The following is a 15,470-nucleotide window of genomic DNA, read 5'->3' as shown; positions in this document are numbered from 1 at the left end:
CCTGGGAAACGTTGGACAGCGCGCCGAGAAAACTGTAGGGCTGTGCGCACGGTCAAGTGAGGCTTTTACAAACTTCAACACTTTATAAGCGATTAATCTAGGCACTTACCGCTTGGAGGGTAACGATGGATGCATAAGGACATCTTCAGAAGAGACCTCGTCATCGTGAGATTTATATAAAAGCCGAAGTCAGCAATCTTCAAAAGTGCAGCAGTGAGTCATCAGTCCGACAAAGACCACTGGAGCTCTAAACAAGTCAAGAGGGAACCCGTGGCTACAGATCTTCAAAGCTTTAATCGTGATTGTGGATTGGTTACAAGAGCTAGGGCGGTAGTTAAGTTTGTCTATGCCGTGCACCCTCGATCCCTGAAGTGCGACATCATTTTCAGTGACTAAAACAGTGCGTGCTACAGCTGCAATCCATTTGAACCCGAGGTACTTTCAATGCGGTACCGGGGATCGGACTTCACCCCTTATTCTACGACGTCAACGAACGCGGAAGACCGGTAAGGCTTGTCCGTACTATTTTATCGAGATCAAGAAGAAGTATACGGAATCGCAACGCTACACTTCGTCCCGTGTAACGGAGACAAGTTCGTCATTCGCTGCAATTTCGAGATACTTTTCGGCATGCAGCATTGAAGTGGACCTTCCAAGTTGCAGCATTGAAGTGGACGTTTCAAGTGGCAACATATGAGTTTATGAGCGGAGCCGAGGCTACGTGAAGAGTCTCTGCTAGTAAGGTCGTAAGTGCAGCTCAGTCTCGCGAGCACGAAGTGTATAGCGTTGTTTTGTTTACTTGCACACCCATGGACTTCGTCTGTGCCTTGTCTTGGATTTAGGTGCAACGCTTTCCCTCTCACGCGGTCGTATCACAACGACCACTGGTTCTTTATCACCGTACTCGCGATATTCCTGTGTCTAAAAGGCGGAACAGCAGCTCTACCACGATGGGACAAGTTGCATCGCGTAACATCGTCAAAGACGTGGCCCACACCTGGCGTGCTGCTGGGTCCGGCTGCCGGAGGTCGCCTCTTGCTTCGTATTCGACGAACGTTCAACGGGAGATCGGCGTTCTCGGAATTCCGCTTCATCAGGGTCAGGTAAGTCATGAAATGAATATAGTCACAATACCGCCGCGTACGTCGTCCAACTCTTTCCGCCAGACGCGTGGCACACACCTGTGGGCGGGTATGTGCCCGCGGGTGGGTATATGCCACAGATATGCGGGTATGTGTCGCAGATGGTTTCCAGTTCATATTACCCAGGAACAAAGAGAACAGATGTGGGTAATTTTAACGCGTAAGCGTTAAGGAAAAGTTGACATCGGCAGCGTTGACCTGTCGAATGCTAAGAATAAATGTTAGGGTCCAAGCAGAAATCAAATCCCGGCATTCTGCGCGGCAGTCGAGAATTCTAGAACAGAGCCACGCCAGGTTTCAGAACTGGTTTTCAAGTTGACTCTGAAGTTCACGAAACGTGAAGAGTATTTGCAATGCTGGCTATCTAACATTATGAACATTACACATGTACTCCTATGATAGAACATTACACATGTACTCCTATGATAGAACTCCTATGATAGAACCGTCACCTCGGGTTAATGCCAATTGTATTTAGACGTGATCCATTGAAGCTGATTCATGTAGTAGTGTTCACGGCTATCGTCTCGAGCACCAGCGCTTCATATTAGCTTACCGCTTCTGGTGTTGCTAATATCAATGGTGCTGTTGGCATCATTGAGCAACTGTGAAAAAAAACTGGTTATATAAACCAAATGTGTCTGTTTTACGTATGTTCGTGCATTTGTACATATCTTTAGTGCCATTTCGTGACGTTTCGCTCAACAAAAATATTACAATACAGTCGCCTTCCATCTGTATGCTTCTCATAACACTGTGTCCCAAGGTACGTGGGATCTGTCGAATATTTCTAGCTATAGGTTTAGCAGTTGTGATGACGTTTATTGAACCGGAGAAGTCGCAACGATGTCGCAATGAAAAATGACCATACGACAAGTCTGGCAAAAGCGGCCCAGGTTCTCGTGCAATCAGAGCACGGCGTTTTTCCTTCTCCTTGGAAGGCGCATACACCTTAGTGCGTATGCTCCACTACACAGTGATAGCTTTTAGCTGTCACTGAATTATGTAATGCTCACTACCGATGGTGTTGATTGCCACTGTGGAATGTTTAGCACAATAAAGAAAAGTCAAGGTCGGGCTTGGTGCCCTCGCTTATACGCGCGTCCGTCGGGTATAGGCCCAGTGTATAAAACAGGCGTAGTATAATAATCTCACAGTTACGGCCCGTCTTTTGTTTGATTTGGTGCGTGATGGTGGGTATTTGCGTCTGTTTAGTCTGTAATATCGTGTAATGCAGTTCAATGTGGTCAGGCAATCACCCCACTACCATTCCGCTTGTTGTTGTGTTAACTTGGTCATCGCCCCGCTCTCGGAGGTGTAGGCGGCCAATATGTGATTAGAAAAAAAAAATATATATGCCATCGTGTGACTCTACAAACACAGAAAAATGGATTATACAACAACATCATTAACATAAACAACTGCCTAAGCAAAATTATGCAAAAAAATCACAGCATATCTACGGAGGGAATTATGATGAGTGGGGCGAAGTGTCCGTCAGCCCGTCCGTGCTTCCGCCCGTCCGTTCGTTCTTGCTTCCGTCTATCCGCGCTTTCATCCGTGCATCCACCCATGCGCCCGTCCTTCTGTCCGCGCGTCCGTTCATCTGTCTGTCCGTCCGTCCGTGTGTCCATCTAGTGAACAGTCCAAGTACTGCCATTTCGCATCCCCAGTGGCACATACCCGCTCCGCGCGTCCATCCATTCGTCCGTCCGTCTGCTAGTCTGTCTGTCCGTCCGTCCATACGTCCGTCCGTGCGTCCATCTAGTGAACACTCCAAGTACTGTCATCTCCCATCTCACATCCCGGTTGCTACGTACGACAACTACGGAGGATGGACAGACCCACGCCTTAAGGAGCTTCGCTCCTAAAATCAATTCCATCATGGCACGGAACGAAGAATAGAAAATAGCCTGTGTGTTTGGAGGAAGTGTTTAAAGATTTCGGGTTTTTGGGTACTCTACTATGGGAGAGCTAAAGCCGTTTAAGTCGAGAAGCATAAACAGCTACGAGTGTCCGTTTGTTCAAAAAAGTGTTAAACTTGCTGTTTCGATTAAAGTTGTTTCTTTCTTTTGACGATGTAGAGTACTTGGTACTCTACTATAGAAGAACATAAAGCCGTCCCGCAAAAGAGTGCTTAGAAAAATTATTCAGAAACAGTGGACATAAAATTATTTTGTACAGTACATATCAACAGCACAGAATCATGTGCGTGGAAAAAAGTGGTTAACGATTTTGACGTGTTTAGAAAAAAAATTAGTGAACGATTTGGAGTACTTGGTACTCTACTATGGGAGAGCACTAGGCCAACCCATGGGCCGTGATATTATGACCGTGATATTATGAGATGCAATCTCTTCCGGCGCACAGTATACAGGCGATAAATCACCAGAAAATTGTGACTAGGGTCTGTAGTAAAAGCGTTCTTGGCATTTATTTATTTTAAAATTATTCGTTGTTATCATTATTTTTGCATAAACAGCGAAAGCTTGGAGTCGAAGAGGGGCCGAAGTTCCTGCGGGACGCTGGACTTCTCGACCAGCTCAGAGGATTGGGTGAGTATACCCTTGATCAAATATATTTATAGTTTAAAGACGACAGTTTATCTTGGGATACTTGAGTGCAGAAATCTATCTATCTATCCATCTATCTATCTATCTATCTATCTATCTATCTATCTGTCTATCTATCTATCTATCTATCTATCTATCTGTCTGTCTATCTATCTGTCTATCTGTCTATCTGTCTGTCTGTCTGTCTGTCTGTCTGTCTGTCTGTCTGTCCGTCCGTCCGTCTGTCTGTCTGTCCGTCTGTCCGTCCGTCCGTCCGTCCGTCCGTCCGTCCGTCTGTCTGTCTGTCTGTCTGTCTGTCTGTCTGTCTGTCTGTCTGTCTGTCACACGATTCAGCCACCCGGCCAAAGTTCGCGCATTTGCTGAACGTTCATCCACCCTAAACTGGTGGCAGCCTTCATACTTGGAGGAAGACGAAGAAGTGTGTTTTGAATAGCAGGAAGCGGATGGGACAAGCGAGTGACAGCGACAATGAAGATACTCATGCTTACTATCTCAGCAGTGAGGACTTTTCCGATGACGGTTTCCAACCTGTGCTGAGCCGCAAAGCGAAGAGGAGGAACATGACGACATCCTCATCCTCAACTATTCAAACTGTAAGTGAAGCGCCAAAATCGAACACTTATACCATCCTGTTTCTGCCTGCACTTCCTACCGTCAGCATGAAGCGCCTTAACAGACAGTCTGTGTCGAGGCCTCTGGAAACGCTCGTGCCAAATGAGACCACGGACATAAGAGTGAACGCCAGAAAGAATATACTGGCTGTGGACGTTTTGCACGCAAGTGCGTTGGGCGTTCTGCGCAGTGTAACTGACTTGGACGGCAACCAGGTGCGCTCTCATGTTCCCTTGGGATGTGATGTAGTAACCGGCGTGATCTACGACATCGATGTGACTATTTCCAATAATGACTTACAATTTCTTGTCAAGTCAACAACTGATACTCCTATTGTTGATGTCACCCGGCTAGGCAAGTCTCGCTGTGTGAAGATTGCGTTTAAAAGCACATCACTCCCCTCTCATGTGAAGGTGGGGTACTTCAGACATGCTGTGCGGCCTTTCATTCCAAAGCCTCTCCAGTGCCGTAAATGCATGAAACTTCGACATGTGAGCAGCGTCTGTGAGAATTCGGTGGTATGCCACTGCTGCGCCGAGCCCCATGAAGCGGATAAGTGCGTCGCAACTGTCAAGAAATGCTCTAATTGCAATGGATCTCATGAAGCCACATCGAAGGACTGCCCGCGGATTCAGAAGGAAATTGCCATTTTGAAGGAAATGGTGCGCGATCACTCATCTCATCGAGAAGCCGCAGCTAAAGTCAGAAGGCGTCGTTCACGTCGACGTCGGTCTTCAAGGACGCCCGCTACTTCCTCGACACGTTTGCCAGATCCCTCATCAGTACCACCTCCTTTGCCTCCCAGCCCACATGCCGTGGGAAAGGCTGTAAAGGACAAAGCCAGTCAGCATACCCTAACTGCGACAGAGTGGCCTGCACTTCAAAGGGAAGCAGCATCAAGCGAACCGAAGGAGTTTCATGACGGCCAGTCCGCGATCTCGGTTCGAGATCTTTCCAACCAAGACAGGCAAGTGACTGCAATCGTGCAATCATTAATTACCACGATTCGCACGCTACTGAGCAGCATACAATCTCCGTCTGCTAAGAGTGCACTGCAAATACTGGATGCACTGAATCCAGTTCTTGCTAACTTCGTATAAGCACAATGGCTCAACAAAATGTCATCTTCCGCACTGAAGTTAAAAAGTGCGTCGATTTTTCAGTGAAATGCCAGAGGCATGAAGTCCCGTATCTCGGACTTTCGCCAATTCGTCCGGGCCAATCAATTCCCTATACTTGTCATATGTGAACCAAACGTATCAACGCCTTATAGATTGTCTGGTTATGAAGCTTTTTGTTCAGCCGCTTGCGAAGAACGAAGCAAAGTAATTGTTTACATTCGCACAGACTTGACTTATCTTTCGCACCCAATAAGTTCAAATGACGACAATCAGTACGTGTGTCTTCGTGTAAAGAAGAATGCAGTTTCGTTCACGCTTATTGGTGGATATATATCTCCGTCATCGCGATTTGGCTGCGACAGATTAAAAGACATCCTATTGAGGACCGATGGGCCTTGGATCATCACCGGTGACTTCAACGCCCATCACATGCTTTGGGGGAGCACTAGGATGAATGCCAGGGGCCGGAACATTGTTACATTCGCTTCCGATCACGACCTTTCCATTATGAACGATGGTACCCCCACGTATCTGCGGGGTCTCACGTATGGCAGTTGCCTTGACCTGACATTGGTGTCACGGTGCTTCTTCCACAAAGTTAAATGGTTTTGCGATATTGAGACTCATGGGAGTGATCACATACCCACCTACGTGACAATCGATGGTATCATAAAAAATTTCTCTTCCGTTGTTGTAATTGGCACTGACTGGTCGATGTTTACATCGCGGGTTGAGGACGCTTGCCAAGAAGGCCTCGTCTGCAGCCTGAAAATACCATAGCGGAAGCTATGCAAGCGTCCAAATGTAAATTACCATTTTCGTCTAAAATAACACAGTTTGACATCGAATTGGAAAGATTACGAGCTATACGAAGGCGTGCTGAACGACGATACAGACGCACAAGATCAGTTTACGATCTGAGGGAAGCAAGGCGGCTCCAGAAAAAGATTCAACGACGCATTTACAAGCTGGAGAGCGAACGCTGGAAAGCATTCTACGAATCTCTTGACCCTCATAAACCGCTGTCATATATCTGGAGAACAGTTCGTGGTCTTCGCTCCTCTCCGCTACAACGGCACCCTTTTAAAGCTTTGGCACTCCATCATGGAAAAACAGAACTCGAGGTGGCTGAAGAATTTTGCACGAGAGTTGCCGGGAATATTATGAACGAGAGCATCGACGCCGTGATCGTTCCTGAGACGCGATTACCAGAAATGGACATTCCATTCACCATGGAAGAACTGGAAGGTGCTTTAGTCGCTTCTAAGCGCATGTCATCGCCAGGTCCTGATGGTATTACTTATAGTGCGTTGGGACACCTTGGACAAAAAGCCAGAAAAGAACTTTTAACATGCTTAAACAACTCCTGGCTCAGCGGCAGTGTTCCCCGAGAATGGAACATAAGTCGATTAATACCACTTTCGAAATCGGGAAAATCACCGTTGGACTTGACAGCGTATCGCCCTATTACCCTCGCAAGCTGCCTCGGAAAAGTGATGGAAAGAATGGTTCTATTTCGTCTCGAGTGGTACTTGGAACGATACACCAAATACCCTTCTTGCATGGGAGGCTTTCGTCGGGGCCGCTCCTCCATCGACTGTGTGCTTGACTTATCGACATTTGTTCAACAAGAAAAAAGTCGCAAGCGCATATCAGTGGCACTCTTTCTTGACGTGAAGGGTGCATATGATAATGTAGCTCACGATGCCATCCTCCCTTCTCTTGCAGCAATGGGCATTGGTGGACGAATGTTTCATTGGATAAAAGATTATATAACTGGCAGGTGTTTCTTTGTGCAAACATATGAGGGTACAACTGCTGAACATTACACCTACTGCGGAGTACCTCAGGGAGGTGTTTTAAGCCCCACATTGTTCAAAGTTGCCCTCATTGGTGTGGTGAAGGTTCTGCCAAAGTCGGTGTGCCTATCCATATACACCGATGATATTTGCCTCTGGAGTGCTGCAGTTACTCGCCCTCAGGTGCGTGCACGAATACAGCGGGCAGCAACCCTCACAACAGCCTACCTTCAGAAACAAGGCCTATCTATATCAACTGTGAAGTGCGCGTTGATGGCGTTTACACGCAAACCAATGATGCCATACCCTGTTTACATCAATGGACAGAGTGTCAAATATGCACGAACGCATCGTTTCCTGGGCATAATAATCGACAGAAGTCTTTCGTGGAGCCCACATTGTGCGTACTTGAAGAAGAGACTGCTATCTGTTGTGCATATAATGAAATTCATGTGCGGGAAAGCATGAGGAACTTCTGTGGCCTCCATGCTGCAGCTGTACAGGGCCCTATTTCTGGGTCTATTGCGCTACAGCTTGCCGGTACTGACTAATACTTGCAAATCCAATACTCATTCATTGGAGAGTTTGCAGGGTCAGGCACTGCGTATCTGCCTAGGACTGCCCCGATGCGCTTCTACTTATGCCACAATCATGCTTGCCAAAGACGATCCGGTCAGGACATATAGAGTTGTGTATTGCCTCAGAGCGCACATTCGACATGCTAGCCGTGTCCCCGACCACCACTTGGCCCTTCTACCCTCCAGAAGACCACGTGCTACGTTTTCAGACGTCATAGTCAAGCACCTAAACAGCAATCCATCAGGATATACCCAAGCTGCGAGAATGGCATGTCCTTTGTGGTGCCTCGACCAGCCGCAAGTACGTCTATAAATTCCGGGAATCAAAAAGAAAAGCAATCACTCCAGAGTAGCATTGAAGCAAGCAACACTGCAATTATTACATGAGTTGTACTTAGACCGAACGCAGATATACACTGATGGGTCCGTCTCGTCCAGCAGCTCATCAGGTGCCGCTGTAATTCCGGCTGCAGCAATGACAATCAAGTTTAAGTTGTCGCATATGACTACATCTACGGCATCAGAGCTTGCTGCTATAAGGGCTGCTTTACAATATCTCGTTCAAGAACGTCCAGGAAAATGGGTCATATTTTGTGATTCGAAGGCAGCGCTTCAGAGTTTGCAGTCTGCCATGCGTAGGAGGAGTCATGACCAATTGGTACAAAAAATAAGACATTGCCATCATGAAGCTCTAGCACGAGGGCATGATATTATATATCAAATGCTGCCTGGACATATCGGTATTACCGGAAATATATTAGCCGATGATGCAGCCCGCTCAGCCCATGAAGGAACCCGTGTAGTCCCGATTTCTCTATCAAGGAATGATGCAGCAAGACAACTTTACCTGCTGGCTCGAGATCTCACACTCACGTTTTGGTCGTCTACCAGCTTCCAAAGGTGTCAATTTTATGAACTGGATCCTTCGCTCAAGCTAAAGCTACCATCACAACTTTCCCGCTCCGATGGTTATGCCGCCTTTGGTTGGGTGTTGCATTTACAAAGGTGTACTCCTTTCGCATTGGTATGGCAGACACTCCTACATGCGACTATTGTGGAGCTGAAGAGACCATCGAACACGTCCTGTGCAGCTGCGCTTGCTACGACACACAGCGATGCCAGCTCCGGATGGTTTTGAATCGACTTGACCCCGGACCATTTGTGTGCAGAAGATACTAGGACCTTGGGCATCTGCCTCAGTAACGCAGAAAGCAACTAAAGCACTGCTAATTTACCTAAAGTCAACAAACCTGAGCGACCGCCTGTAGACTGTGTGCTCCCCGAGTGTGCTCGTGATTTAGTGTACCTTCTCATCTCTCTACAACTTCTTTTCTCCCCTTTATTCCTTCCCCAGTGCAGGGTAGCAAACCGGATGTGCGTCTCGTTAACCTCCCTGCCTTTCCTTGCATCTTTATCTCTCTCTCTCTCTTCATACTTGTGAACATTGTCAACCGAAAAGCAAACATCACGCATATCTGAGGCGCAACATCAATACGTACTTCCAAAAACCTTAATATTTTTTACGCTTTCTGAACATGCGGTGCTATGAACTAAAAAGACAACCGACAGAAGAGTATCGTCTTTCGACGACATTTGCAGCGAAGCACGCAGATATACGCGATTTCTTCTTGGATGCGAAGCATCTAATGGTCGAGCTCAATCCGGTGTGTGGCGTGCCCACCCTTACCACGCATGCGTGTCCCCTCCTCCTCCTCTCCTCTCTGCCCGTTGCTTCGCATCTACACGTGGTTCCCTTTAGAGAGAGATGGTGTAATTTTTATTGTATTAGCGCTAGGTCTTTACCTTAAACACCTCGCCGCCCGTTGCCCTGTCCATATACTTTTATTGTGAGTAGTTTTCGTGGCGCTTCGCCACTACTTCTGCATTTGCGCGCTTGCCCAGGTAGTGGTTCCCACTTGAATTATTTCTGTAGTTTACAATGTGATGATGACTTTCAGTGCAAAAGAAAAAGCTTTCGTTGTTATCATTACGGTTTCATTTATTTGAAGAAAAGCATTAACATTTCATTAGTTTATTTTGCACTGTTTTTGAGCCTTGTTTAAGGCTTTATGGACTACTTGGTCATTATCCTACAGAGCATGGACGACAGGGCGGGAACTTGAAGCCTAGGCACGCCTAAAGTGCTGATGAGGCATCATTGTGCTTACAACGCGGGCTATTAAACTTACTCTTGTCAGTGGGACGATGCTGTGCATGGTTCACCCTTGTAGGGTCGCCCCGGCCATCGCGTGTTCCTCGTCGCGTCTACCTCAGTAAGACCTCTCGGCTATACTCGTTGCCGATCTAGTACCGCCCATATGGAGTGCTAGTGGTAGCCTCTAGGTCCATAACCGCACGGGGCGCCGCGCCACTCTATAGAACTTCCAGCAACCCTTCTTGTATCAACTTGGTAGCCTTCTGACACCGGCGGTGAGTCGCACTCGCAGCCTGGCAATTGCTGGCAATTGTTCCGCCTGAGCATCTCCTGAATTTGGAAATTGTCACCACGTGTCAGACAGCCCCGTGTCTCGCAGGAAGACCAACAAAATTCGTTGCACGTTCCTCCTAGTTGCCGCGGGTCCTTCAGGAAAAATGACGTCATCAACTGTCCGGTGCTTATGACAGCGTTTTTGCAAGGTGCGGATCATCGCTGCTTTTTACACATCAAACTGTGGGCAAAGCCAAATGAAATGTTCACTATCCCCGACGTCACCGCAGAAGGCACAGAACGGGGAAGTGTATCTGCCAGTCTTGAATGACCAGGCCGGGGTATATGCGGAGCCACTTTTTATGCGGTACTACAGCGTCGCTTGTTCACGAGAAAGTACATGAATTAGACATGCTTGGTGTGGAAACTTGTAGATCGCCTTGAAATGATTACGTATCACATTTTTGTTGTTCTGGCAAGTCTTGGGAGTTCTTACATTTGGAACAAATGTCCGTGCTTTGCTTGCAATGGCATTAGCCTTTTCATTGCCTTCAATACCAACGTGAGATGGGATCCACTGATATTTTATATTAAAATTCTTGCCAATTAGGTGTTTACTTAGTGCCAGAGATTGCCTGGTGAACTTTTCTTGAGGTAGGCCACGATGCAGTCTTTGTAGCGCCGATTTGGAGTCCGTAAGCCCTATACACATCTCGTGCAGACAAGGACCGCAATTTTCGCAAAGCCGCCGTGATTGCAATGCTTTCTACCGTTGTGTATGAAACCACGCGATACAGGCGGCCCGACCATGACACGCCAAGGCAGGGTATGCAGAAAGCCGCTGCGCAGCTATCCGTTTGTGTGCACTCTAATCCGTCGGTGTACACTTGTAGGTGGCCGCGGTACATGGTGCTCAAGTGGTCCAGCACAAGAAATTTTGCTTCCGCGGCTGGAATGGTGCGCTTCGCTGGTAACTTGGGTGCGCTGAAGTTACACTCAACATCTACAAAAGACCATGGCGGGTCCATAGGGCGCCGTTTAGGCAGTTTCAAGTCTAAATATCGAAATGTGTTCAGTGCCGCGTTGAAATGTGAGCCAGTTCTTGCTCTTAGCCACCGGAGAAGCGCCGTGACTGCGAAGAACTCGCCCATGTAGTCTTGACAGCTGCGTAAATAAGGCCTGAGACGCCAAAAGGCGGAGCGGAAGAGACTCGGCTTCATTGGTGACCTCCGTGTTTGAAGCCGCCTGAGGAACTCCCATCGCCAAGCGAAGACCCTTTCTGTGTACTGCCTCTAGGCGTTCGAACTTGCTCAATGATATTAGGGGCAGCTGATAAAGAATGCGGCTTGTTATAGCACAGCATTCAATTTAAGCATGGACATAGGATTGTTGCCCCAACGTACCCCTGCCATGCGACGAAGAGCGTTGATCCTTTGCACTGATGCAGTGACTATACCATCAACCGCACGTCGCCATAATAGCTTGTTGTCGATGGTAATGCCCAGGAAACGGACACTTGTTGCACAACGAATTGAGTGGCCTCGAATATTCAGCGACAGACGTGTTGACTTCCGTCTCGCTCCCGGGAAGAGCATGAAGGCCGATGTTCCCGCTGATAAACATAGGCCAAGTGTCAACAAGTGACGCTCAATGATTAAAATAGCGCTCTGTGCTATCCGGGCCAAACATTGTTGCTGGTACCCTGAGATTAAAATGCAGATGTCATCGGCGTAGATCGATATTTTAACTGCTTTCAGAGCTAAGTGCAGAGTGTCAGGAAGGCTGGCCATGGCAGCGTTAAAAAGCAAGGGAGATAGAACATTGCCTTGTGGGACGCCGAGGGAAACGCGTCTCTCTTCGCTCGTTACATTCCCAAGCTTAACCTGGACACAGCGGTCTCTAAGAAATTCATGTACAAACCGAAGAGCATGAGTCCCGACACCCCAGGCTTGGAGCCCGTTCACGATGCCTGCCTGAAGCACATTAATCATATGCCTTGGCAACGTCCATGAAGACGGCGATTGTCGAGAGCCCGCTGACGTGGTGGTGCTCAATGTGGCTTAATAGGTCCAAAACACTGTCCTCAGCACTCAGTCATGGGCTAAATCCCGTCATACACGATGGCCATCGTCTTCCTTGTTCAAGGTACCAAGTTAATCTTGTGCATATTAATCTTTCCATCAACTTAGGTACGCATGATGTAAGAGATACCAGTCGATATGATGCGATGCTCGCAGGATCCTTTCCGGACTTTAAAACTGGCACCACCCATGTTGTCTTCCAAACAACTGGGATCTCTTCCGTGCTCCAGGCATCATTAAATGTGTCCAAAAGTGCCCTTTTTCGCTCATATGGCACATTTGTCAGCATTTGATTGCTGATCAAATCGGGACCCATGGCACAGCGTCTTCTTAATTTGCTAAGTGCCATATCCACCTCTCGAAAGGTGAATGGCGTATCCATCGTGTGAAAAAAATGGGGTGGCAGAGGAATCGCCGCTCCTGCTGATCTGCCATATGCTTACACGTCTGCGATATCCTCTGCAAGGGTTTGAAAATCAAAGCGAGTGCTTCGAATGGCCTGTGTGAGCGGATCTTCCCAGAAAAACTATTTATTACTGCCCATATCCTTGTCAATGGCGTAAACGTTGATAAACTCTCACAGAAAGCGGCCCATTGAATTCGTCTTAAGTTTTTTGTATGACGACGGGTCGCAGCGTTTATCCTGTTATATTCGGTCTTCGCAGACGGATTTCCTTTTGTTCTCATTAGTTTCCGCTCCGCTCGTCTACGTGCTGCACAGAGGTTCTTTAATTTCAAGTCAGGAGCAGGAAAATGGTCGGGCAGTTTCAGCAACGAAGTTGCCGCTCGCTTGCTTTGTAGCATATCTGCGAACAGCTCACCAGTTGATTTGTCCAACGCTACTCTGTAGGTGTCCCAGCGTGTTACATTGCAGAATTGTCGACCAGCAGTTCGTAGCAAATGTTCTGCGTGCTTGTATACGTTACCGGTGACTGTAATTGGAATATGGCGGCGGATTATGTCATCACAAATCGATGACAGGTGGTCCATCGTGCGCGTGTTTTAGTTTCACCCTTCGATGTCCGGCGTTGCCCAGGAGCCAACGTTACTCGGGAGCTCAGTCAGGTCTCGTGACCCGGAGAGGAGGGTACCAGTGCAGCTGAACTACGCAGCTCACGTGGTGAGCGTGCCGGAAAGGGGCTGACCAATCAGAGAGGGTGTAGGTGAGGGTAATGCAAGCCCCTGAAACAAAAAAAAACTAAAGAAGCGCTATTCTTGTCAGGGTACAGGCACCTCCAATTTGAAGCTTGCCGCGAGCGAGGGCAATACAGATAGCTATGCTATTTGATGTTTTGCCTGCGTTACGCCAAGATGTAGCAAAGTATGACATCCCGGGTCACCAAAGTGCACCGCACTTTAAATATTTTTAACCTCATTGGTAGCCCGGGCTCAAACTCTGCCTCGAATGTAACTTGGCATGACTTGTTGCACGCTGGGATATTAATACAGTGCGCAACCTCTGTGGCACGCAGGTCATCTTGTCAAGGATTTCGGCGACGTTCGAGTGGAAGGCGAGCCAAACGTCACCGACTGCAACGCTATCGAGTCGGACATCGTGGGAAAAACGAGCAAGAACGTAAGGCTGGCAGGCTTGCCGCTCCACAAACGACCTTGTACCGCGTTTACTCGAACTTAACAGGCGTTATTTATTTTTGTGCCCCAGACTACAACTAAGGTCGAGCCTCCCGTTACGAAGGAATACGGAAAAAACTATTTTTGTTTCTTCCGGGACGCAATGAAAAGTCACCCCTCGCGTTACAATCGTGTTCGCATTCCAACCGAGTAAGTACGGTATATTAAACATTTCAGGCATGAGAGTGGTGGGCCACCGGGCTTAAAGAAAAAAAGACATTGCCCTGTCAGAAAGAAAGCGTCGTTGCTTTCGTGAGCTCTGCACGTTGCGTGTCCCCGGCAATCGTCAAAACTTTCCTTTCGTTTACGTCAAAATGTGACTTCGCTTCATGACACGGCTTTCCAGCGGTTAAATGGGGGGAACACCTTCCGCTCACCGAATCGCGAGATTGCACGCTAGCAGCAGATGCACAGATGTGAAGCACCCTTTACGCACATGCGCGGACTCAAGGACGCGATCACCGGATGTCCACAATCCCTTATTTAGATAGTGTGTGTATGTGTATCAGTGGGGGAGGGGTGGGGTGGCGTTGTCAGCCAGTCGGGCTTAAAGTTCTTATGTGACGGGTAAATTACGGCATTCTTTTTTTTTCGCCGCTGCGCGCTCTCGGTGGTTTCGTACGTCCAACTCCCTCGCCTCAGCAGTGTTTCGGAGCGCTCACGGTCGTTTAATATTGGTATGCGATAACATGACAACAAGAACGTGCATGTGTCATTATTTTCGTGTTACTATCTGTTATTTATGTTCTCCATACAATCACGGCAAGCAATACCATTATTGGTGTATATCAAGTTAGTGAATCGGCCGCGAGAGAACCTGAGCGCGGCATGTAAATCATGTTGAACATGACAGATAGATAGATATGTGGAGTTTAACATCCCAAAACCACCATATGATTATGAGAGACGCCGTAGTGGAGGTCTCCGGAAATTTTGACCACCTGGGGCTCTTTAACGTGCACCCAAATATGAGAACACGGGCCTACAACATTTCCGCCTCCATCGGAAATGCAGCCGCCGCAGCCGGGATTGGAACCCGCGACCTGCGGGTCAGCAGCCGAGTACCTTAGCCACTAAACCACCACGGCGGGGCTACATAGATAGATAGATAGATAGATTCAAATGCGCAGACGTTCGCTAATAAATTCTTTGCATTTAGTAAATGCCACGCAGTTCTCTTTCTTTTTATTGCGTCAGTGCGCGTGCATGCGTGTCTTTATAGGCAAATGAAAACTGTCGTTATCTTTTTTCGTGTGTGTTCAAGAACAATGATATGCTTCTTTCTGGACTGTAAAGGCGCATATACGACGTGCAAAACGTTCGTTAGGCTCCACGTCAGATCAACGCCAGTCTGCCTAACGTCAGCCACGCTGGACCGAATAGGCAACGGGCCTTATACGGTCGCGGTACTTTTCCGCTCTAATGACATTAGTCGGGTACAATGCTGGTTAACCACCTCGTTTTTGCATGTATACTTCTCTTTTTTTCTCTCTTTTGATTCGGC

At 47.8% G+C, this 15,470-nt stretch overlaps 1 protein-coding gene across 1 annotated transcript in view; it reads left to right on the top strand.

Moving 5' to 3' along the window:
• Window positions 1–491: 491 nt before the first annotated feature.
• The window catches only part of LOC119166987 (arginase, hepatic), a 28,214-nt gene continuing 13,235 nt past the window's right edge, over window positions 492–15,470 (top strand). Inside the window, exons 1-3 of the mRNA XM_075867263.1 lie at window positions 492–1,103; window positions 3,625–3,697; window positions 13,807–13,910. Of these exons, the coding sequence (XP_075723378.1) occupies window positions 951–1,103; window positions 3,625–3,697; window positions 13,807–13,910 (330 nt within the window). The 5' untranslated portion in view covers window positions 492–950. The remainder of the gene's footprint in view (window positions 1,104–3,624; window positions 3,698–13,806; window positions 13,911–15,470) is intronic.

Source organism: Rhipicephalus microplus, chromosome 6 (genome assembly GCF_043290135.1).
Source record: "Rhipicephalus microplus isolate Deutch F79 chromosome 6, USDA_Rmic, whole genome shotgun sequence".
Lineage (NCBI taxonomy): Eukaryota > Metazoa > Arthropoda > Arachnida > Ixodida > Ixodidae > Rhipicephalus > Rhipicephalus microplus.
The sequence above is the reverse complement of the archived record's forward strand: the minus strand, read 5'-3'. Positions and strand labels throughout refer to the sequence as shown.